Source organism: Lissotriton helveticus, chromosome 7, assembly GCF_964261635.1.
Source record: "Lissotriton helveticus chromosome 7, aLisHel1.1, whole genome shotgun sequence".
Classification (NCBI taxonomy): domain Eukaryota; kingdom Metazoa; phylum Chordata; class Amphibia; order Caudata; family Salamandridae; genus Lissotriton; species Lissotriton helveticus.
Window position 1 is genome coordinate 495,523,968 of NC_136068.1, and position 23,457 is coordinate 495,547,424.

General features: G+C 48.0%; 1 protein-coding gene across 1 annotated transcript in view; it reads right to left on the reverse strand.

Annotated features, from left to right (window-relative positions):
- Positions 1–19,797, reverse strand: part of LOC144768670 (serine protease 53-like) — a 199,703-nt gene extending 179,906 nt beyond the window's left edge. Inside the window, exon 1 of the mRNA XM_078652491.1 lies at positions 19,716–19,797. Within this exon, the coding sequence (XP_078508617.1) occupies positions 19,716–19,755 (40 nt within the window). The 5' untranslated portion in view covers positions 19,756–19,797. The remainder of the gene's footprint in view (positions 1–19,715) is intronic.
- Between the last annotated feature and the right edge of the window lie 3,660 nt (positions 19,798–23,457).

Below are 23,457 nucleotides of genomic sequence, written 5' to 3' on the forward strand. Positions count from 1 at the left end.
AATTGTAGGCCAAAAAAATTTGTATTTATTTTTGTAGCAGTGGGGGCATTCTGCGCTTTAGATGAATATGTTTGAAAGTAAAGTGCGCCATACTGCGATTGCTACAATAGTTATTTGTGGATGCGTTAACAATTGATGTGTGCACCGATGGCTGGTGGTGTGTGTGCCTGTAGAAATTGTGCACTGATGGCTGGTGGTCTGTGTGCTTGGTGGAAGTGTGCACTGCCGGCTGGTGGTGTGTGTGCCTGGTGGAAGCGTGTACTGACGGTTGGTGGTGTGTGTACCTGGTTAAAGTGTGCACTGACGGCTGGTGGTGTGTGTCTGATGAAAGAGTGCACTGACAGCTGGTGGTGTTTGGGCCCGGTAAAAGCGTGAATTGATGGCTGGTGGTGTTTGTGCCCAGTGAAAGCGTGCACTGACGACTGATGGTGCCTGTGCCTGGTGTAAGTGTGCACTGACAGTGTGGTTGTGTGTGTGTGTGTGTGTGTGTGTGTGTGTGGTGCGTGTGGTGGTGTGTGTGTGTGTTGTTGTCTGTGTGTGTGTGTGGCTGTGTGTGTGTGTGTGGCTGTGTGTGTGTGTGGCTGTGTGGCTGTGTGTGTGTGTGTGTGTGTGGCTGTGTGTGTGTGTGGCAGTGTGTGTGTGGCTGTGTGTGTGTGGCTGTGTGTGTGTGGCTGTAAGCACTTGAACTTGTTCACCAGCAACACGTTGTTCAAATCTGCTCCCAAAACTTTGTTGATGTCAGCCGTAAACGAGATCAGAACCAAGGTTAAGTTTTGATCTTAGCAGAGGCGCTGTTTTCAGGAATGCCGGTTAATAGGGTGCAGTTTTTGATTATTGTTGGATTGGTGTTGATGGCGACAACCCTGTATTAGCACATCAGTTACTGAGCGATGCACACAAACAAATGTTTACAACCAGTCCACAATTTGACGCAGATTAACCAGAAGTGCAATGAAAATATACACGCAAAAGTCTGCAGAATCCAGAGCCCTGATTTCATGGTGGCTGCCCAAGACCTGTCAAAATTAAAGTCACTCTCAAACCACACTCCTTACATACCAGCAACTGGAAAGCAACAGAAAATCACCTCTACAAATCAGCCTTCAACTTGACAACCCCTCAACCTGACTGCAAATCTCAGGGTACACACTGCACTCCCTCATCACTAGCTAATAAAATGTAAATGCCCATAACCCACTGATTTCATTCCACAGATACCAGTGTAGTGCATTACATTGCACCATAAAAAGCTACACTGAACAAATAAGTTGTCTTTGATTTGAAGTACTAATGCACAAATCGCCAAAAGACAAATTGCTTTCATATTGTTCTCAGTCACGACTCTAGGTTGAGACTACGTCCTCTCCTGATTTTTCCATGTTTGATGCTTCTTTACTATAAGGCCAGATTGGAGAGAAAACCCACAGCTGTTGTACTTGTCCCTCGAGCTAATATAATTCAACAATTGGGGCGGCAAGGGCCTTTCCTATCACCTAGGGAGAGAAGAAACCCCCGCAATGGATTAAAGGTGCTGTGTATTATACAGGGGGTTTCAGACAACACAGCAAAAGAAGCGATGTAAGAGGAAATGAATATTACGTGTGTTATCACATACACGTAAGAGTTCAAACAGGTGCCCCATATGCTATAAAACCATTGAGGTGCTGACCCCATCTTAAATGCCCCTGCGTACCACTAAAGCAGAAACTGCGTAAAGGTCCTTACTGCCATCAAACTAAATAAGACTTATCAATGCAACCCTTACAATAAGGGATTTTAGAATATAAATCAAGAGCATACGATAATTAGCACCTTCCCCTACATTAAAAGAATTAAAAAGGCAGTATTCCAAATCGTATGGGGGCTGTAAGTGTGGAGACATGTTATAAATGCTGATTATAGTGGGGTTAATGAAGAGGCGTTTTAAGTTTCTATATCAAACTAAATGAAAATATGACGAAAGTGTGCGCCCAAAAGCCTTTTCTCCTGTGGGGTTAGCAAAGTACATTTCTGTTAATGGCGTACCGTCCTGCTACACACACCTTTCGCACCCCCGGTAATTGCGGGGGAGATGCAACTTGTAAGTGAAGTAGTAGTTAGACGAGGAAACTGCAGGGGAAGGGAGGCAGTTGCTTCCCATTAACGAAGGCGCCCACCGGATGACATCGGTACTCGTAATTGTATCAGAGGTGCTGTCACCGAGGATTACATTACAGCCCATAGCCCAACCTTTTGAGTCTCCAATAAAGTATAGCCAGTAAAGTATAGCCGGGAGGCCGCGGGCCAGCGCAGTCTAGGCCTGAGTCTGAATGGGAGCGACCGACGACAAGTGAGTGACTGTACTGTCACTCACTGACACGGACTGTCGGTCCCGAGTCGACTCCCGACTGAGGCAGGCCAGGCTGGCAGCTGAAGGAGGAGGCTGTGGCGAAGCTTAAACATTACATTAATGAAGAGATACACACCTGAGGTCGAGGCGAGGTGGTACCATCCGGACTCCGGAGCAAGTCTGCTGCACGGCCTGCACTGAGAGGTGCCTGCCAGACGGCTGGCTGTGCAGAGCGCCCTGTGACAAGAGAGTGCCACTGCCTGCTGACTGAGTCACAGACACTGGGTGACTTGTCCTCCTTGGTGGTGGCCTACGTGACCATGATGCACTGGGCAGCCAGTGGGCCAGCAGTGACTGGAGTGTCGACGAGGGCAGCAGAGATGAGGAGATCGACCAGATGAGGACCACCAACAGCTGTCGAGAGACCCAGGCAGCACTAATCCAACCACTGGCCAGCTGAAAAGAGCGTGTCACATCACGTCACCTCCCCCACACCCAGCATATATGAAACCGTGCGGGGACTTGGCAAAAAATGATGCCCAGGGCCGTCATTGGTAGCGCTTCAGTGCGCTACAAGATTGACGGCCCTGGGGACCCCCCCATCAGCCCGCACACATTATATTAACAAGCTAGGTGGTGAGCTGTGATGCAAGCGCTGTGCGCATGTGCATGGTGCGCTTGCACTTACACTTACAATGTTACACAATCGTGTGTCGCTCGTGATGAATCCATGCATATTTTGCTTAGACTATATGGGCGGGTCATCATGTGCTCACAGGCAGGCCCTCATCGGTCCTCCTCTTATGAGCAATTGATGTGCTAGCTCACGCAGCGGGCTCTTTTGCCACTGGACCTTTATGTCACGGACTCATCATGGTCGGCGCCGCCCACAGCCAGTAAATTGCGCACACTACTCTAAATACCGCCCAAAAAGTAGCCCCCGCCAGGTATGGGTTTTTCCTGCACAATTGGGAAAAATGTCGCCCAATTGTGCGGGAAATAGACAGCGCGAGCACAGACTCAACTGCAATACACATGATGTCATAACGAACTCGTGCGGCGTGCGTGCAGGGACACAGCAGTGCTACTTACATAGATGAGGTGCTCCTTGAATCGCTTCCGGAGGTTTTCAATGAACGCTGCTTCGCTGGTGAAGTTCTCCAGCAGGACGAAGTCTTGAACTCCGACCCGGTCCCGGGCTGTCAGGGCGACGGGCCCGGTGGACTTAAACTCCAGCTCTATTCCTAACCCACCAAAGTATCATAACATGTGGAGAGGCCGCATCTTATCCATGCAAGCCTGCACGCTTGGGTGTTAGCAAAGCAACCCACTTCTCCCCACGTACCGGCGACCTTAGGCCTGCTGCCTCAGCTGCGGGGGCTGCGCGCGAGCACTGGCACGCAATCCCGCGAGAAGCTCCAGTGGCAGGGCGAGGAGAGTGCGCATGTACGGCCGCGTGAGATGCAAGGACGGCACGCGACTGGGGCAAGCCTGGTGTGTTCTGGTGAGAGAGGGTGCCCCTCCTTAGGCGCTTGGTGACTTGTTGGGGGCCTGTAGACGACTGTGCACCTGCCCGTCCTTGTGCAAGACAGTCTGCCCAGTGCTCACCCTCATTTGGCGAACGTCACCATGGAGCGCGAAGACACGCCGAGACGAGGTAGGAAGGGGGGGGTCTCTGTGTGTGCGTGCGTGTGTGTATGCGCGGCGGCGGGGGGGGTTCTGTATGTGTGTGTGTGAATGTGTGTATGCGCGGCGAGGGGGGGGGTCTGTATGTGTGCGTGCGTGTGAGTCTGCTTCCAAGGAGCCATGGGAGACAGGAAGCGCGCGCGACCTGATCCCAGTTCCAAGGTTGCGCGTGCACCTCACTTGTCTCCTGTCTCCCTTGACTCCTTGAAAGCAAGAATGATTGCAATAGAGTCTCGATCTGCGATCTGTTCGCAGACCTAAAAATGGTGATGTTGTAAAACTGTAGAGTCCTTGGAGTCAAATCTGAAATTTGTGGAGCAGAAAGGAGTGGTGATGGCTTTGATCCTCTGCGGCACTTACTCTACAAAATCTCTTGGAGGGCAGGAGCACAGTTGGTTCTATTAAGCAGAAGTGGGAGTTGTGCACTTCAGTTGAAGAAAGCAGAGGGTCTGACCTCCTTCATTGTGACACCCCAGGCCGTGCTTGTAAGGACTCTTGGTACCACAGCGCCCTTTTAGAAATGGAGGAATGGATCGGTGAAGTTGATCCAAAGGTCGTGCAGGTTATATGCTCCCTTGTAAAGCAGATCCAAAAGTTCTGTAGGTTATTTGCTCCACGACCAAGCAGATCAAGACATCTTCAGCTTCTCTGGGAGTCATAAGCAAAGGAAGCAACACAGGCGAGGGACAGCAACAAGGAGCGGGGGAGGGGGCAGAAGCAATACAGGGAGCTGGAATTACAGAAGACAGTGGAATGAAGCAACACAAAGGGAGGGCCGTAAGCACCATGGGTGGGGGAGAGGGGTGGGGTGAGGGGAAACAACACGAAGGACACAGAGAGGATAGCAAACCAACACTGAGCGAAATCAGCATCAGGCGGGGGGGAGTAGATGGGTAAGAAAGCAATAGGAGTGGGAAGGGGAGAAGCACACAGACAAGAGAGAGAGAGCTCAACATGAAGGTGGATGGGGGAAGAGAAGCACAGTAAGAAGACAGACTTGTGGAGTGTATGAAAACAAATTAAAAAGTAGCCCCTGTAAGATGAGGAGTTGAGACAAGTAATGTGTCCGTGCTCCACAGGAGGGACAAAAACAAGAGGAAGGACAGGCCATACACGTTAAGGAATAAGAAGCAAGCAAATGAGAGTGACAATGAAGCCGCCCTATGGAAAGCAATGGGGGACACGAAAACCACTGTAAACTAACATTATTTTTCACAACAAACATTACATGTGCTGTTTAGGCGGGGCCTAAAGAGGGCTCTTTGGCCTGCAAGCTTGCATCCGCCAATACCTGTCTTTCAATACTTTCTAGGTATCTTGGCCCAAATCACATTTTCCACTAAACAGACATACCATAGCAGCAGAAAGGTCAATCTTCAAATTTCTATCCAACTGAATGTCTCAGGACGATATGAGAAGAATGCAGTGAGTATTTAGTCATCTTCCTCCAGCCATTGCCTTCTTTCACTCTTGACCCTTTAGTCAATTGCCAAAAATATTGTCAATCACATATTGGTTCAGCACTGAAGGGTGTTTCAGTATCACTGTCTTTCTATTGACTGTTTGGGTATATCCTTCTGCCACCATTACAATGCGTGGTGGAGTAATTTTGATCTTAAAAACATGGTCAGTCATCACACATACACTTTTGTTTTGCTGGGAAACATACATGGAAACTTTAACATTCCTCTGTACTGCTGCTGACCTGCAGATTCCCTTTTGTCTGTGCCCCAATTACTGCTTTAATCCCAGCCTGGGGGTAATTCTCATCTGCAAACAGAACATGCTCTTAACTTGAGCGTGGCCTATGGCTCTTCAGCTGCTGCTTCGTTTCTGCATGCTCAGCAACTGTTTTATCACTTCACAGCAGCTCCTCTCACCTAAGACACTGCTCACAGTCATCATGCCTGAAGCAGGGTGGGACAGGCCTTAATTCCACCATGCATTTTCCTGGTGAACTGAAGCCCTTGGAGGCTGGTTTTCTAAAAGCCCAGGGCCAGAGAGGGAAGGTGAAGAGAAAGCAATCAGAGAGGGAAGTGAGAGAGGGAAGTGAGAGAGAGAAGAGAGAGGGATAAGAGAGAGAGAATGGGTGGATGGAAAGAGAGAGAATACATAAGGAGACTACTGTAGTGTCCTGCTAGACACGTTCTAGTGTTTGGTATTATAGTGGTATGCCTGCCACTCCCCAAGGGCTGACCTGTTATATTTATCCCACACCCATCCATCACAGGCGTCACTGGTCAGGTAATCCTGCCAATAAAAGTTCCATGCACTGTAACTATGTGTCTGCGTCATCTTTATGCCTACATGCGGGCCTCGGGCACAAGACTCTACAATGGCGATGAGTGGGTCTGACCCCATGTTTGTGCCACCTTGTGCCTCAACTGCTGTGCAGGAGGACTAGATGTCTCCCTAGGCACTGCACACTACTGCCTGCCCGGGAAAGTGGTCACGTCACCCCTAGAAGAGAGTGACCCTGACCTGCGTGAAGAGGAGGAAACAGAGACCCTCTGGCACCTCACCACACATGCTGTCGCCTACCTGCAGTGAGACTCCATGAGGTGGGCATTGGAGAGAAAAGCAAGCACTCTGGACCCAAAAGGTAAGGTAGGGCCATAGCAAACCAAAGTAAAACTGTGGCGGAGCTGCAAGGTATGTAGAGAGGGCCCCCTCTGGGCTCAATTAGGAGCTCTCCGGACAGAGTGCAGTGCCGAGGTGGCCCCCTGGAGCTACGTCCCCGCCCCCGTACCACGTGGGCTGTGGGGGCCTGTGTTACGCCCCCCGTAGCTGTTACCATGTGGGCAGGAAAATTCCCGAGAGGTGCCGAGCTACAGCCATACCTGCTCATACGCTGCTGAATCAGCGGGCGGGATCGGTGGGGCCACTATCGGACACTGTGCAGCATTACGGCCCCCGTGGAGAAGGCGCTGGGATCAATGAGAGAACTGTGGCGACATCAGCACTGAGCAGGGCCGCAAACTGGCATCTCCAGTCCCCGCGTAGTCCACAGCAGGAGGAAAGCTGCCGGGGCCTGTGAGGAGTAGCGGTTTCAGTGCCACCCAGCAGTTTGTTGCAGTACTGCACCTAAATAGAGGACGCGGATGGCAAAGCAATGGCCCCCAACTTGAACACTTATGCCACTGCGAAACCCACACCTAAAGACCAACAGAGTCCGCAGGAGCAATACAGCACCTGCATCATCAGGGAGACTGACGAAGCACCCACGGCCTGAAAAGAGTGGTGGCTGGAGCACCACATAGCAAACCCATGTCTGCACCACATCCCAGAAAGTCACATGTGTGAAGCAGCCCCTAACAGTGTAGTAACAGTCACACCGCCCACAGAACAAAGCCTGCAATGCCCTGGGTAAAGGAAAAAAAACTTTAAATTAGCAGCCTGCTGCGCTGCAAAATCATCAAGGAAGAGGGATGCCCTGCTTTACGACCAACACTGCCTGCAGCAGCACACACACCTGAGTCTGCTGCCACTGTTCCTCCACCTGTACAGTGCTATTCTTCATGAAGGGGGGCAGAACTGCGTGCACCCTAGTGGCAATAGGCCACCATTGCAAGAGACCGCCAAGACAGCGCTACAGCCCCATGTGGGCTGCATATCCTTTTGCGTGGGAGAAACTGTGACCCCTTTAGAGAGAGAGCCCGCAGGAAGCCCAAAGCTGCCTAGCCAAGAGAAGTCCAGCCAAAGTAATGGAAACAAAGGTAGTCAAGTCCAAGCAGCAAAGCCAAAAGGCAGCAAAGCCCAGCCAGCAAGCACACACAAAGCACAAGGAGCACTGGGCCCTGCACAACCATGCAAGCCTGCACGCTTGGGTGTTAGCAAAGCAACCCGCTTCTCCCCACGTACCGGCGACCTTAGGCCTGCTGCCTCAGCTGCAGGGGCTCGCGCGCAGCCGTGGACGGCGGCTGCGCGCGAGCACTGGCATGCAATCCCGGCGAGAAGCTCCAGTGGCAGGGCGAGGAGAGCGCGCATGTACGGCCGCGTGAGAGGCAGGGACGGCACGCGACTGTGACTTGTTGGGGGCCTGTAGACGACTGTGCACCTGCCCGTCCTTGTGCAAGACAGTCTGCCCAGTGCTCACCCTCATTTGGCGAACGTCACCATGGAGCGCGAAGACACGCCGAGACGAGGTAGGAAGGGGGGGGGGTCTCTGTGTGTGCGTGCGTGTGTGTATGCGCGGCGGCGGGGGGGGTCTGTATGTGTGTGTGTGAGTGTGTGTATGCGCGGTGAGGGGGGGGTCTGTATGTGTGTGTGTGTGCGTGCGTGCGTGTGAGTCTGCTTCCAAGGAGCCATGGGAGACAGGAAGCGCGCGCGACCTGATCCCAGTTTCAAGGTTGCGCGTGCACCTTACTTGTCTCCTGTCTCCCTTGACTCCTTGAAAGCCAGAATGATTGCAATAGAGTCTCGGAACGACAGATTGCTTCGCAATCTGTTCGCAGTTCCGAGACCTAAAAGCATTGTACATAATACCCACTTTTGATTTTAAATCTATTACTGGTCTATTACCTACTTATACTAAATAATTACTAGATACTCGCCACCATTCCTCCTCAGGTCTCCATACCTAATTCTTACTGTTCTTGGTACATCTCCATGTGCAGAGTCACGATTTACACTTTTAATCTAGTTGGACCTCATTAATCATCAATGAAACCCTCTCCCATATGAGCTCTGCTCAATCAACTCTTTCTCTGATTATAAAATTGAACTCACTCAACTTTGAGATTATGGGCAACCAATGTCTTCTATCGCAGCTTTTATAACCAGGTCTCCCCTCATCCCTACACAATGTGGGATACTCTGGGGCACATGTATCAAATGTCCACGCAGCGCAATGCAGCAAGCCACCTTGCTGTGCTGTGTGAAAGGGAAAGGACAGGAATGTGTTGCATATAACATTATGCAGCACATTCTTGTCCTTTCTATGCCCTGGCACACAATGTGCTGCCTAGCGCCGACACACGCACCCTTGCGCCATGCTGCAAAGGTGCCAGCGTTTTAAGCAGGATTATTTTTGTGCAGGAAGGGACACTTTCCAGCACAAAAACAATCCTCTGAGGCATTTTCCTCTTTTTATGTGTGCTCCAAAACGCATCACACATAGAAAGAGAAAAAAACAAGGAGAAATAAAGATATTTATCCTCATTACGCCTCACCTGGGGAGGCGTAGCATTTTCATGCATTTCCAGATCTGCCAGTAATGGCAAATCTGGAAATGCACCAAAATCCATTGGTAGATGCATGGCAACACCCACGCTCCACCGTAGAATGCTTCCCTGTGGCAGAGTAATGCAACAAAGCGATTTAAGCAGCGTTACATTACTCTAAATGTATCAAGCCATGCAAGGCCACACAATGTAGCCTTGCGTGGCTTGATTGATCTAACTTAGATGTTGCATCTCACTTGCACCAACTTGCATGGTGTAAGAGCTATGCCAAACCTTGATACATCTGGCCCTCCGTATGTTTCATTGGACTCCCTTTGATGGCCTTTGGATGCACTGAAGAACTGGAGTCTATAGCTTCAATGCTTCAAGTACCTGACAGGAGTTTACATGGTGCCAGTTTCTGCATGGCAATGTAGGGCAACAACAGGGGCCTGGCGCACAATGCATAACAGGAATATTCCTCCGTGTGTCCCAGTCCTGGCCAAACACCCCCGATGGCCTTTGGATGCACGGAAGAGCTGTAGTCTCAGGCCGATGGATCATGGTTGGATCCTAGACACCACATGCAGATGTCATGCAGATCTGACAAAGACATCTTTTTATGACATCTGTGAAATGGAATTAAGATCCCAAAAGTTTAGGAGAAGACATTTTACACTGTAGACAGCTGAGTATTTTCAACGGTGAAGTATCCAGAGAACTCCATACCCATGTTGATAAGGTGGAGAAACTACTGAACTGATGCCAGAATGTAATATGTTAGCTTCCTGTCTCTGTGTTATTATTTTTGTGGATTTCAGTGTTGTTTCCCCATTTTATAACTTTTGATGATCAGTGTTTAATACACAGCCCGAACACAGAAAAATACACGAAAGGTTTTTTGGGGGTATATGATCCCCAGTCCACAAGAATGTATCCAGTGATTCCATTAGCATATCAGTTCACAAAAACATTGAATTTGAATTGGGATTTATAAAGCTCACAACCTCCTGAAAGTGTTTAGCCACTAATAATGACTTGAGTAGCAGGGAAAAGAAAAAAGAATGATTACGAGAATAAAAGTGTTTTAAGAGACTTTTAGAAGGGAAGGGAAGTGTTCATGTTTTGAGGTTTGTGGGGTAAATTGTTCCACATTTGTGGGGCTTGTACCAAAAACACCCTATTCCCAAGATAAGTTCTCTGAAACTGGGGAATGAGAAAGAGGACTGAAGAGTCAGATCAAAGTCTTCTTGTCTCGATATATCTCCTAGAAGTAAATTTAGGGGACTTCCATAAAGGAAGTGGTGGTCTATGCAACACACATACAAAAGGGTATGTTTTCAAATAGGTAACCAATGTAGTTAGTCGAGAATGGTCTTGGCATCACTAACGCAAAATGTGCCAATAGTCAGGCAGGCTACCTTTTTTTCCGGAGTTTTATATAGCGTCAACTTGACCCGAAGGTATTAGAGCACTGGTTGCATTACAGACGGATGCAATTCATATTTTTTTGTTAGGCATAGGAAGATTAAGTGATTTTCTCAGAATCACAGATGTTGAGCGTCCCTTGCGGAGACTCGAACCCAGTTCCCCAGCTTCGAGGTGGATAGCTATAGCCGTTAGGCTACATCCTCTCCCCTAATTTACCTGATTTTGAATGGACTGTAGTCGAGTAAGTGCTGTGGTCTTTATGCCTAAGTAAAAGCTATTGCAATAGTGCATTCTGGAACCTATGATAGAAGAAATATCTAGCTCAGAGGAAAGAAAGGGAAGCAAAGGACAAAGAAGTTTCAAATGAAATATACAGGAGGAGATGACGGAGGACACTTGGTTAAGTTTCTGAAGGGAAAAGTTGATTTCAAATCCCAAACTATTTACACTGGCCGCAGGAGGGGGCAGAGGCCAAAGTTGACCAACCAGAGATTTGTATGTCTTTTTTTATCTATTACCACCAGGAAAAACCTGGCAGTGAGGGAGAGAAAAAGCAATAATGTCTTCCACCATCCTGACAGAGTACTATCTGCTAAAATCTAAATCACACCCTAAGCCTAATAAGGAGTTGAGTATTATTAGCATAAATATGTATATTGACACTGATAGAACACACAATCGCTGCCAGTGGTCTCATGTAGATTAAACAAATAGGGATTCATGGCGGAACCCTGTGGACAGCACAGGAGCAACTAGGAGGAGGTGAATAGTATTGTCCTGTAGACCCTTGGGCTCTCCCACCTAGGAAGGAAGTGAATCAGTCAAGGACTATGTTCTTTATACAAAGCGCAGTTGACTGGTAAGTGTTTTATGATAAACGGTATCAAACACTGCTGACAGATCGAGTAATATCAGGGCATTTGCATTACTGTTGTCAACCCCCGAGCGTAAGGTGTCTGCTACCGCCAGCATAGCTTAGTCAGTACTTCCCTATAATGTCAAAACCAGCCGGAGATTTATCCAGCATTTCATTGATTTCTTGAAAAGAACATAGGGGCATATTACCAAGCAATAGCGATAATTATTATAATTATTATAATATTATTATAATATTATAATTATCGCTATTGCTTGGTTAGAGACAAAAATGTATCGCCGACCTGCGGCAATTTTTATCGCAGATAAACCTTGGTATTACCAAGGTTTATCGCAAATGTGATAAAAATCGGCTGCAATGCATGAATATCGCTGAAAAGTCAGCGATATTCAGGCATTACCGAGCTAATGCTTTTAGCCATGTTATCCACCTCCCATTGGATAACATGGCTAAGAACTGCTCAGGGCAGGTGTTAGATTTTGGAGATATTCGTGCTTAGCGCGAATATCTCCAAAAGTTGGTCATAGGAGATAGCGATGATAGCGACTGTTTCCAGTCGCTAACATCTTGGCACGCCCACTTTGCATGTGATTAGTGATAAATTTCTCTGACATGCAAAGTGGGGCCCAAGATGGTCGCTATCTCCTACTAGCTGTCGCTAACTGGTGTTAGCGACAGCTAGGTAATAGGGAGATAATTTTATCTCCGCTTTCTTGGCTTTTAAAGCCAAAAAAGCGGAGATAAACCCCCTTGATAATATGCCCCTTAGTTATTTAGCTACAGCTGCTTTGAGGATTTTGGCAACCCCTGGCAGAAGGGTATCTGGATGATAGTTGGCTGGTGAAGAAGCATCAAGCACAGGTTTACTGAAAAATAACAGGATCACAATACCTGCTTTGAAAATACTAGGAATGGCACTGGTGGCAAGAGAGGCATTGAAGATTTACAGGAAGGACGACTATACACTGTCACCTAGGGTCTGACCTATGGTGTGTTATTAATTGCTGCACCAAATGGAGGTCCAAATGTTGACAAATGTCCAGGTTATGCCTCGTAGGGCTGGGGCCTTATTTTCTGCATTTGTATTATGTTCAGGAGAAAAACAAAGGTTTAAATCTTTGATGGCAAATGTCTAGCTTTGAACTGTCTTAATAGCCTGTTTTCAAAGAAGCACCACAAGAGTGTCTCTAAGAGGGCTCCATCATTTCCTTCAAGGCCTTCAAACTATCGTAACAGGGCACATATATCAGGTGAGTTTTAATATGCGTGACCTTACATGGGATCAGATTATTTACAGCCCTCGTTAGAGTTGCACAATATAATTTGTAGTTGATGATACGATTGGGGGTAGTAAACATATTATAGGCTGAACATTTGAAGTTTTTACCCTATGGAGTCAGGGAAGAATTGTTCCAGTCTCTAATGAAATGTTCTCGATAAGAATTAAATCACATCAAGTTATTTGTACCCTACTTTCAGAAACACCTGCAACCTCAATCATTCATCATTCTCCCTACTTCTAGTCTGCGCAATTCGCACGCCTAAATTTAAGTAGTGTTTCTACTCTGTGAATTACCAAATCTGATTTTTTTTTTAGCCAATATTCTATAGGTTGCTTGACTGGCAGATTTGCCTTTGAAAATGTAAGTCTAGCCTTCATAAAAAAACAGCATGCAAAGTGTTGTTGATTTCAATTTCAGTACGATATTGTTTTGGTGTGTGGAAAACGCTGTGCTATTCTTTCGCTACTGTCCTACGCACATGGTGCCAACACACTTTCCACTGGTGCTTCCCCTCTACTGTGCTGTGATTGACCAAAGCGTTGGACATCTGGCATGCATTTTGTATATGTAGATCATGTAAGCATTCTGGGGTCCTACATATCCGCCTCGGTCAATCTTCAATAAATTACATGTGGTGCCACTAGGTCAAATCATTCCAAATTACTGAATTCTCTGTACTTAACCCATATTTTTTCAAACTCCAGGGGTCACGTCCTACGCTTGAAGACCATGTGTTCAGTCAAAATACTACAATCTACATTTCTCTGCTATGCATTAACTGTCTGGCAACGGACTCATCGACTACCTCACCTCCTCGTCACATCCTTTCTCACCACCTTCCCTCCTATGCCATAGAACACTCTTTCATACTTCAAGGTTGTAGTTTCACCCCATGTGCCCTGTATTGCGTTCCTAGGTATCAGTCTATAGAATTACCCCATTCTGCAGCCGATTATTGCAGAACCACCTTCTGGAAAGGTCCTATTAGAGGGCACTGCCTAAAAGAAGGAATCCTCCGGGCATGGTGACCCCAGGGGCTCTTCAGACCTCGGTAATTGTGTTATAGCCGTGCAACACCTTCAGTGGAGCTAATATAAACCTAGCTCGGTTTGCCACACACCTCATCCCTGACCTTGTCATTCGTACCAACTAAGCCTCTCCCATGTGTTTATGTTACTAATAAGCAGCTTGTAGGTTAGGGACACAACCTCTCTCGACAATGGGTGGAGATTCGTCAATTTTCTAAGGAGGCGCTCACGTGCATCTCTTAGTACTTTGGTATATGCCAGAGCAGTCTGAGACGCAGGTATCAAAGCTGGCGTATATCGGCAAATCCATAATCAACCTCAAGGCTCTCAACAGTCTTCATCTCATCAGACCACCCTAGGTTCCCCAGTTTTAAGATTCAAATCTTATCCCATTTCTTAAATCCAATCATACCAGGGACTTTGTGTAAAACCATGTTGTTCGACAGTGAGACCTCACTTGTAAGAAACCCTTTCCAGCCTAGTGATGAGGGGGCTGTCTCCAAGCAGTCAGTAACGCACATGTAGGGCTCAACAGATCCTGCGCTTTGACGACACCCTTCAGCCCTTTAATATAACCCCTACTACTCAAGCCGGACCGGTCTACAATGATAGACTGTTCTGTTAGGCGGGGTGGGTGTAAGTAATACCAGCGTTGTGGATTCTGGGTCCAAGGTCTTGTATGACAATGGTGCTGCAGGTTAGGATTGGGGTGCAGTGACTTTGTGGGCCCGTCTGTCAGCTATGGGTCACCGTGGCAAAGTTATGGTATGTTATGTTAGCCTGCATTTGTAGCACGCACGGATACTCGGAAGTGCCCCGGTTCGAAAGCCTGTGCAGGGGGAAGCAGAAGTGAAAGATGCGGCTAGGCGGCTAATCAAAAAGCAAGGGTTTTAGCTGCTCATTGAACATCCTAAGGTTGTGGTTGTTCCTGAGCTCAAAAGGCAAACTGTTACAGGCCCTGGCCGCCGTAACAGAGAGGGAGCTCCCTCCTAATCTGGCAAGGCGGTAGCGTGGGATGGCAACAAGGCATTGTGACGTTGACCGGAGGTGTCTAGATCGCACATAGAAATTGAAACGCCTCCTGAGGTATGGGGGTCCAGACTTGTAGAGGGCCCCATGGGTGATGGTCAATGTAATGATTTCCAGGCTTGTTCCCCAGGAGCGTCAGGAATCTGGAGAGTAGTCCTCAGCCTTCCCCTACGGCCTTCCGACTCTATCAGACTCTAGAGTATCGAATGGCACGCCAGGGGAAAACAGGGAAACAAAACAAGGAAAGGTGGGGTAAATGACAGGTCTTGACTGTGGAACTTCAGTGCGGGCACTTGATGAGGAGGCAGGCTGTAAGGGAAGGAAAATGTTACTACCTATACTTTGCTACAAAACAGTGTACATTACAATGCCTACATATATATAGATATCACCTACCACAGCTAATGGTCTGGACTTTGAGATACCACTGGTGGGTAGATTTGGTGTCCGCTCTCTGTACAACAAAAGGGCAAAAGAGTATAAGCACTCTACCCCACTCTATACTAGTATATAAAAAAAAGTGATATATGAATCTCACCACGCTTATCTTATCGGGAATACTTGAAGAGCACCAAACTCTATTCCAAGGTGAAATGCGCGTGTACGAGCCTTTATGCTGAAGTATGTACAAGGTATAATCTGCCAGAAAATGTCACCACTTTGTCAAATACAACATTAACCACATACAAGAATGTAATAGAGGCAGCGCAACGCGCTGTTACCGTGATTCTAGTAGCTGAGCATCAAAACACACCATACACTGGTCCACGCAAGTGCCCCAAACAAAGAGTATTCCAAAATGCCAAAGGGAAGGCTGGTTGGGTAGTTCACCCAACGGCAGGCGGCTCCGGACAGTGAACCAATATGAATATGCGATAGGCAGTACCCGGCCGGACGACGGGGAAAGACCGGCCGCCGGGCGAAGCACCAGGAACAGGGAAATATGGAATAGGCAGTACCCGGCCGGACGACGGGGAAAGACCCGGCCGCCAGGCGGAGCACCAGGAACAGGGAAATCTGGAATAGGCAGTACCCGGCCGGACGACGGGGAAAGACCCGGCCGTCGGCGGAGCGCCAGGAACAGGGGAGTATGAACGGAGAAAAGCATAAGTAAAGCAAACACAAATTACTACAAACGTGTTTGTGGAGAAACCAAAAAGGAAACAGAAATGCCCCCCCCAAGGATGAAGAGTGTCAGCGCGGTAGTAGGACCGCCAAGGAGGGCCTGCAGGATACAACAGAACTCCCGCACGGAGGACGCGGAGAATCAGAACAGGAAACACATCTGACCCAAAACCGGAAGTCAGGCAAATCCTACAGGGACAGAACACCCGGAAGTGGGAGCTCGACGCTAGAACGCAAAGCAGCGTTCTGTTGAAGTGGTGCGTCTTTTATAGTGACCTAGGCAATCAGAACTTCTTCGCGAGTGGGGCCTCGGGGCATGACAGTCAATGCCTTAAACAGAATGCGCTGGTCAACAGGCAGCCAGTGCAAATCGCGAAGAAACTGCTTGATTTGGGAATTCCCCGGAATACCCAGTAGCATTCTAGCAGCCGCATTCTGAATAATCTGCAGCTTTTTTATCTGGTAGCGGGGAAGGCCAATGTAGAGAGAATTGGCATAGTCAAGCCGCGAAAGAATGAGAGCGCGGGTCACCATTTCTTTTGCCGCTTTCGGCAGTAGTGGCAGAAATTTTTTAAGGAGTTTCAGTGTGCCAAAGCACACTCCTGCCAGTTTGTTGATCTGAGTTAGAAATCTGAGGTCCTCACCAAACCATACCCCCATGTTTTTAACTGGGCTACCCATGGTTTTTGGCATGGGGAGGCCCACGGGCTACAGGTCATCCCTGAAATTCGGCGGTAAGGTCCTGTAGAGGAGGACCTCGGACTTCTCCTCATTACATTTAAGTTGGGCCCGCGCTAACCAATTAAAAACTACCGTCAAGCAGTTTCTAGCTGATTCCACAGATACCTCATCTCTTTTCCATGTAAAAAGAAGCTGGGTGTCATCAGCGTAAGCTATAATTTTGGCATCCAGCCCTACTGCCAAATAGATCAGTGGTGTCACATAAACATTAAAAAGTAGAGGGCTCAATGTTGAGCCCTGTGGAACACCCGTGGTGATACTTCTTGGTGTGGACGAGAAAGGCGGTACTCACACTTGCTGTGTTCTATTGACCAGAGTGAGCCACTGAAAACAATACAGTGGGGCCATTGTAGGGAGCAGCCTTAAGGATGGCATCAAAAAGTTGACAGACTGCAACAAACAACCTCAAATGCCTTCTTTGCCTGAGGGGCCAAAATACCTTGCACTGAGGCTTCTCCTCTTGTGTCAGGAAAGAGGTGCTGGGAGGTGGCCAGGGCATATGTGAGTGGTACTGTAAACAGCAAAGGGGTAAAGATGAGAGTTATTACGTGCAGGGAACACAGAGGTAACTGAAAGAAAAAGGAGGGTGCAGAGAAGAGAGAGAGAGAGAGTGCTAGATTTAATATGTGCCGGAAAAGAAAAAGGTGCCAGGGGGAAGGAAAGGGGGCTTAAGAAATATGGTTGTACAGGGAAAACGCTGAAGAATAAAATAATACTTTTGAATAATCTAAAATAAAATATCCTATATTTTGCACAAAACTAATTGTGAGGGCACCACCAAAACTCTGAAGGAAGAACAGTAGGAAACAAATGGGCAGATTTTTAAGAGGACAAGATGTATGTTAAAGGGCTTAGTTTGTACCCATGGTTACAGGCGGTGGAAAGCGCGCTCACTTTAGTGGACTACGATTCCTTTTTCATTAATAGCTATTGACCCAGAACAAGAGAGAGAAGGGAAGAAAAGAGAGACTGAGGAAGATGGAAAAGAGAAAAATGGGAAAATAGTGACAAAAAGAGGAAGGAGGGATGAAAAAGAACTTGCAAGTGTGAGATAAGAGACAGAAAGTGTAGGATGGTGGAAGAATGAGGCATATGGTGTAATCCATTTCTATAAGGGTGTGTTGCCTTACAAGTTACACGAGGTGTGGCTTCGAATCAGCCTTTCACTCCTACCCTACTCCACTTTCACCCACAAAAGGTGGAAGCTTCAGCTTGGCATGTACTAAGGGATTTTTCCATTTTCCTTAAAGAGCTCTAAACTCCACCTCTGGCATGAAACATATTTCCTAAAGGGTGTCTTTGTCTCAGCATGCAAAATAATAATTGACAATACATCAAGCGCGTCTCAGTAGGACTAGGATTTCGAATTTATAGAAACCCATCTCTCAAGAGTGAAAGGAGCACACCGCAAATCAAAAAAGTAACTTGGTTCTTATATTATCTGTATCCATCTCGGTTTGCTGCTAAGTGTGTTTTAGTAACTTTTGATCCGTTTGAGCTAGACATTTTGGGGGGTAATATCAGAAAATTATGCAGTTGATGATGAATTACATGGCAAATCTATATTAATGCCGAAAACACAGCAGAATCAGAATGGCATAATTCCAGTGGCTCTGCCCAGAGCCCATGAACACTAGAACCATCTGTCAGTGTAGATGGGTTGCACAGTCTTGCCCCTCAATTCACACAGAACCTTGAACATCAGAGCTATCAGACCCTGTGTAGTGTTTGTACAGACTGGGAATTGAGCAGGAAAGATTCAGGTTACACTAACAGTACCGGCTCTGGGCATGGCTGTTAAATCCCCACAAAAAATGTATTCTGTAGTAAATAGTTGGGTACAAGTTATTTCAGTCGGATAATGTAAAGCGCTAGTCAGGGTTCACCTGGGATTTTTTACATGCCCACACTGGCAAAAACACACTCTCTCTCGGCTATACTTTGAAGGCCTTCAACAATGTTGATTAGTTTGAATTTTTTTGTGTTTTAAGTACCCCTAACAGTCCACACTCCTCTCTTTCCACTGCCACTTAAGCCCCCCTCATGTCCTGCTTCTAATATAATTTATTTTAACAAGATGTCCCAGTCCAGAGGGCTTGTTGGGGAATATCTGAAGCTCATCACCACCCCCATCCCCTATCCCCCTGTATTTATTGGGGTGTCGATAGGATTCCAGAGGCAAGTCAGACAGAGCCTATGCTCACCAGCGCAATCTAGTCTTGTTCACAGCTTGCCCATGCTCGAAGCTAAGAAAACCAGGGCTGTTTATAAGAGCGTAAATAGGTTTGTGGTGCCACGGGCCGCAAGTCACACAGAGCGCTATGCACACCAGCATTGGACCCATTGGACCCACCGGGCTTCAGCCCCCCCCCCCCCCCGTCGTGTGTGGCAGCCCGGGATGAGACAGATCCCGGGCACACACACAGCCGCACCCGAACGTTTCACAGGTCTTTAAAAGACCATTTGAATGTTAATTAGGCCTTGCAGTTGTTTCCCCCTTCTAAGAGCCCCTGCAGCTCCACTCTGCCTAGTGATTAAAAGTTCAACCCCCCCCCCCCTTTCCCCGAAATTTGGCTCTAGTTGCGCCTCTGCACACCAGAGCTATTTACTCTTGTTGACAACTTGCACGTGCTCGAACCCATGAAAAACCAGAGCTATTTTATCAGTATATAAGTAAGGTCTATCTGCAGAGACATGGGTTGCAAGTCACACAGAGCCTATGCACACCTGTGCCATCTAGTCTTGTGGACAGCTTGCGCGCACATGCTCGAGCTCTGAAAAACCAGAGCTATTTATTATATTGTATTTGCATTTATATAGCGCTCTACCCCCGACGAGGCGTCGAAGCGCTTTTTCGTCGAGTAGCACGCTACTCCGGGACCCATAGAGGATTAGTGTTGAATTAGTATAGTGAAACTGGTGGAGAGCTGCTTACACAGAGCACAGACGAGCCCTCAAGAAGCAGCCGATAAAACGTGCAACGACGTAGTCCCTACGCTGCCGCAGTGCGCATGCGCGACTCACCGATGACACAGAGGCCCAGGAGTGGCAGGAGGCTCCGCATCTTCCTGGAACCGGCACGCACTACCAGGGCCAAATCTAGAGCAGAAACCATTTATACAAACCACGGCGATGCCAGCGCCGCCCCGGGCAGAGCAGGCACACCGGTCTGAAACGAGCCACTTAGCATTCACACACCCATCCCGTACCCTGGGCGAGGGCTCTCCGCGCCCTCTCAACTGCCCTATAAACATTTCCAACCTTTATTGGCGATACCGGAAATGTTGCAACATGGGTGCACTTTTGAATTGGAATCGTCGTACCCCCCAAGGCTAAATGTGTTGCGAAAGGGGAGTGAGCAGGCGCACTGGGCTGATGATACATGAAACGACGGAGCGGCCTAGAAACGACGGGAAGATTGCCCAGTGTCTGTACGAAAGGATGACATCGTAAATTGACGCCACGTGGGTTGACGAGGGCACGAGTCGGTCGCATTTTGGACAGAACACCAACTCCCAAACACAGCTGGTCCTCCAAAGCAGTAATTAGTTGAGGGTGCCCTCTTCACTTCCTTAGTAGGCCAGATAACTCTTCGGTCCTCAAACCACACGTAAAAGAGATGACATTATTCAGGCAAAAGCCTTAGAATTGACACTCTTGCAGGAGGCTTCATATTACAGATAAGTGGGCAGCTTTGGGGAGAACGCTCAGCTTGTCAGGCTCTGTCAGTCGCTCGCAAGGGTATGGGTCGACGTTTGAACGTTTACAAATATATACAAGATTCGGAAATTGAACCACAACAGAACAGAGCAACATATGGTTTCATCCAGTGAAATTAGCCGTGCTAGCAGCCTCGTCACTAATAAGATTGCTTTGGTTTGTTTTATCTTTAAATAAATCATGTTGCAGCACGAGTTCGAGGCCATGGGGAAGATGACCCCCTCTGCCCTGATACCAGTGCCGTCATCCCAACATATTGTAAGGAAAACTGAGTCACAGAAAGCCACTAGAGGCAGGTCACGTTGCAGTGCGTGCTGTGCCAAAATGCACACTCCCCTCAGCAGATTGGCAGTAGTCGACATCCAGCAAGGAATATACCAGCAACTGTGAGTGTCTGTCTACAGCATTACTTCACAGTCAGGATGTTACAGCAACATTCCAGGCAGGCACCTGCGGCAACCAGGTAGTTGGCCTCAGAAACTGACTGCAATGCATGTACGGGCCATATCACTTACCCTCTAATGCTCTGAGTCAAATGAGCTTCAAGACCAACATCTCCTGACCCCCCTTGTATCCAGTCAGCGCCACTTTCTGGTCACACCCCACCGTCAGCTTTGGCTGGCCTGAACGTTTTTCGTCACCTGATTCATGTATTGTGCTATCAGTTTCATAAGGCAGATTGCTGAGTCCACCGCATCATTTTTCAGGTGACTGAAAAGTTACTTCCCATCAGTCTCTAAGGTGAGTGGGCCACACAAGGGTAATTTTCTTTTGGGTAGATGAATTAGTGACAGGACAGGAGAATTTCCTCATGAGATTCAAAGGGAGAGTTTCATCAAGTTTTTAAGAATCTTACTGAATCTTTCTAACAACATATAGGTTTGTAGGTGGTATGCCATGAGAAGTAGTGGTCATACCAGCTAGCTCCCACATCTCTCTCAGCGATGAAGAGATGAAGTTGGTTCTCCAGTTGGAAATCACTGTCTTAGGAAATCCAACCTTTAGAAAATATCCCTAGGGATACCCTAGCTGCCACCTTTTCAGTCGAGCTTGTCAGAGGCACCACCTCAGAAGGCCTGGTGGCAGTGTTACATTTGACAAAGAAGATGTGCTCAGCCCCAAAGCTTTCCTTAGAATACTGTTGCCGTCAGTGCTGAATTCCAAGGCTGCTTAGTCTTGATTGCACCTCATGCCTCTTTCATCCAGTGCCCTACACTGTCTGCCTCTTTAGCTCACTCTTGCAGGATCTTTTTCATCCTGCTTTCTCCCTTCGTTACTGTTTTCCTGCCTTTCCCTCTCTTGTTCTGGGCAAAAGTCTGTTGATGTAAAATAAGTGTCTTTGCCCACAAATGAGAGCTGCTGGCCCCCATCAGCTACCATCAGCTCAAACGAAACACTGCCTAGTGGCATGATTTACCCACAACCACAATATACTTGTTGGCTGGAGCCAAGTGTGGGGTGGGGAAGAAATCATATGGACTTACAATGTCAATTCCTCAACCGCTCAAATGGAGCGCCTACATCTGGCAACTGCAAAATGGTGCCTTGGTCTTAATTTTGACTAACAACCCAATTGCCAAGTGGTATAGGTTCTATAGAACTTCTATGTATCCCTGCACATTACTGTCCAGTAAAACAGAGGGTCCAACATTATTTAGCTCTTTCTAATGCCCACGTGGCCTGCTAATGGCACCTTGAGGCCCAGCCACAACAGGAAATTCTGTGCACCAAAGAACCCACTAGCATCTTTCTAGCTACTGGCTCGAGATTTTCAGGCTAAATATAAAACCGGCAATCCTCCCATCTAATTTAGCGTCTTCTGACTCATCACTTGCGGATCTATTCCTGGGCTTCCTTCTAAACTCACGTTGTATGCCTGATACAACTTGAGTCTGGTGTAATTCCTCCAAGGCACGTCTTTCAACAGCTAGCAAACCTTGCAGCTCCTGCAGCAGGGGCGGCTGGTGACATTTTACAGTGGTGCGGCGCAAACTGATTTGCGAGTGCGGGCCCCAGGCCACTCAGGCCGGCGGCGACCCCCCCCTCCCGACCCACATACACAACACTCAAAGAAATGTATTCACACACGCATACACACAAACACATCCATTCACAACACTCTCCACCAAACATTCATGCATACATGCACGCTCGCACCAAACACTTTAAAATAAAAGAAAAACACACACTCTTACCTTGCTGCCGGTCCCGGTCCGCGCCACCTCTGGGCTCTGCGCCCCACACGTCACAGGCTCACAGCGCCCCTGACCAATCCTGGCACCAGGGGCACAGGTACCTTCTCGCCCGCAGCACGCCCATTAGGGCTCCTAATGGGCATGCGCAACGACGCAAAAACACAAGTGCGCATGCGTGGGCACGGGTAAAAACTCACCCTCCGTCCCCACTAATGCGCACTTGTGTTGCCGCCTGTACAATCAGGTCAATCAATCAACATGACGCCCGCCCGGCGGTCTGACGTCATGTTGATTCATTGACATGATTGTCACAGTCTTAACGCAAAAACGCTGAGGGAGCTGCGGGCGGCTTAAGGCAGGGGGGGCTACGCCCCCACGCCCCAATGGACGAACCGCGCCTGTCCTGCAGTCACCAAGGCTCCAACAATAGGTCCTCTTCAGGTATCGCACTGTCCTCTCCCACTGGATCAAGGATGATGGTTGCCACAGCCTGAGCTTTGTCACAGCCTATCCTTATCCGCTTTCTACCTTTCTATGATCTAGGCAAATCTAGAATGGCCCCAGTCTCCTGAGACTGATAAACACCCCATGCTTTGGTTAACACAGTGGACGTGGTCCAATCCTTATAAACTTATAGTCCTGGGACTAAACCAGGGGCAATGAAGTAATTGCGCAAGAGACATCCAGTGGCTTGCTTCTCTTTTACTCCTTCATCAACCATGTCTGACTTGCCATTGATTCCTACCTCAAATCTTGGAATCGGATACACCATGTCCTCTCCACTGGATATGCTGTGCCATTGGCATGAGACCGAACCTCTTTCACCTTGGGAGACAGCTTCTCAACTCTAG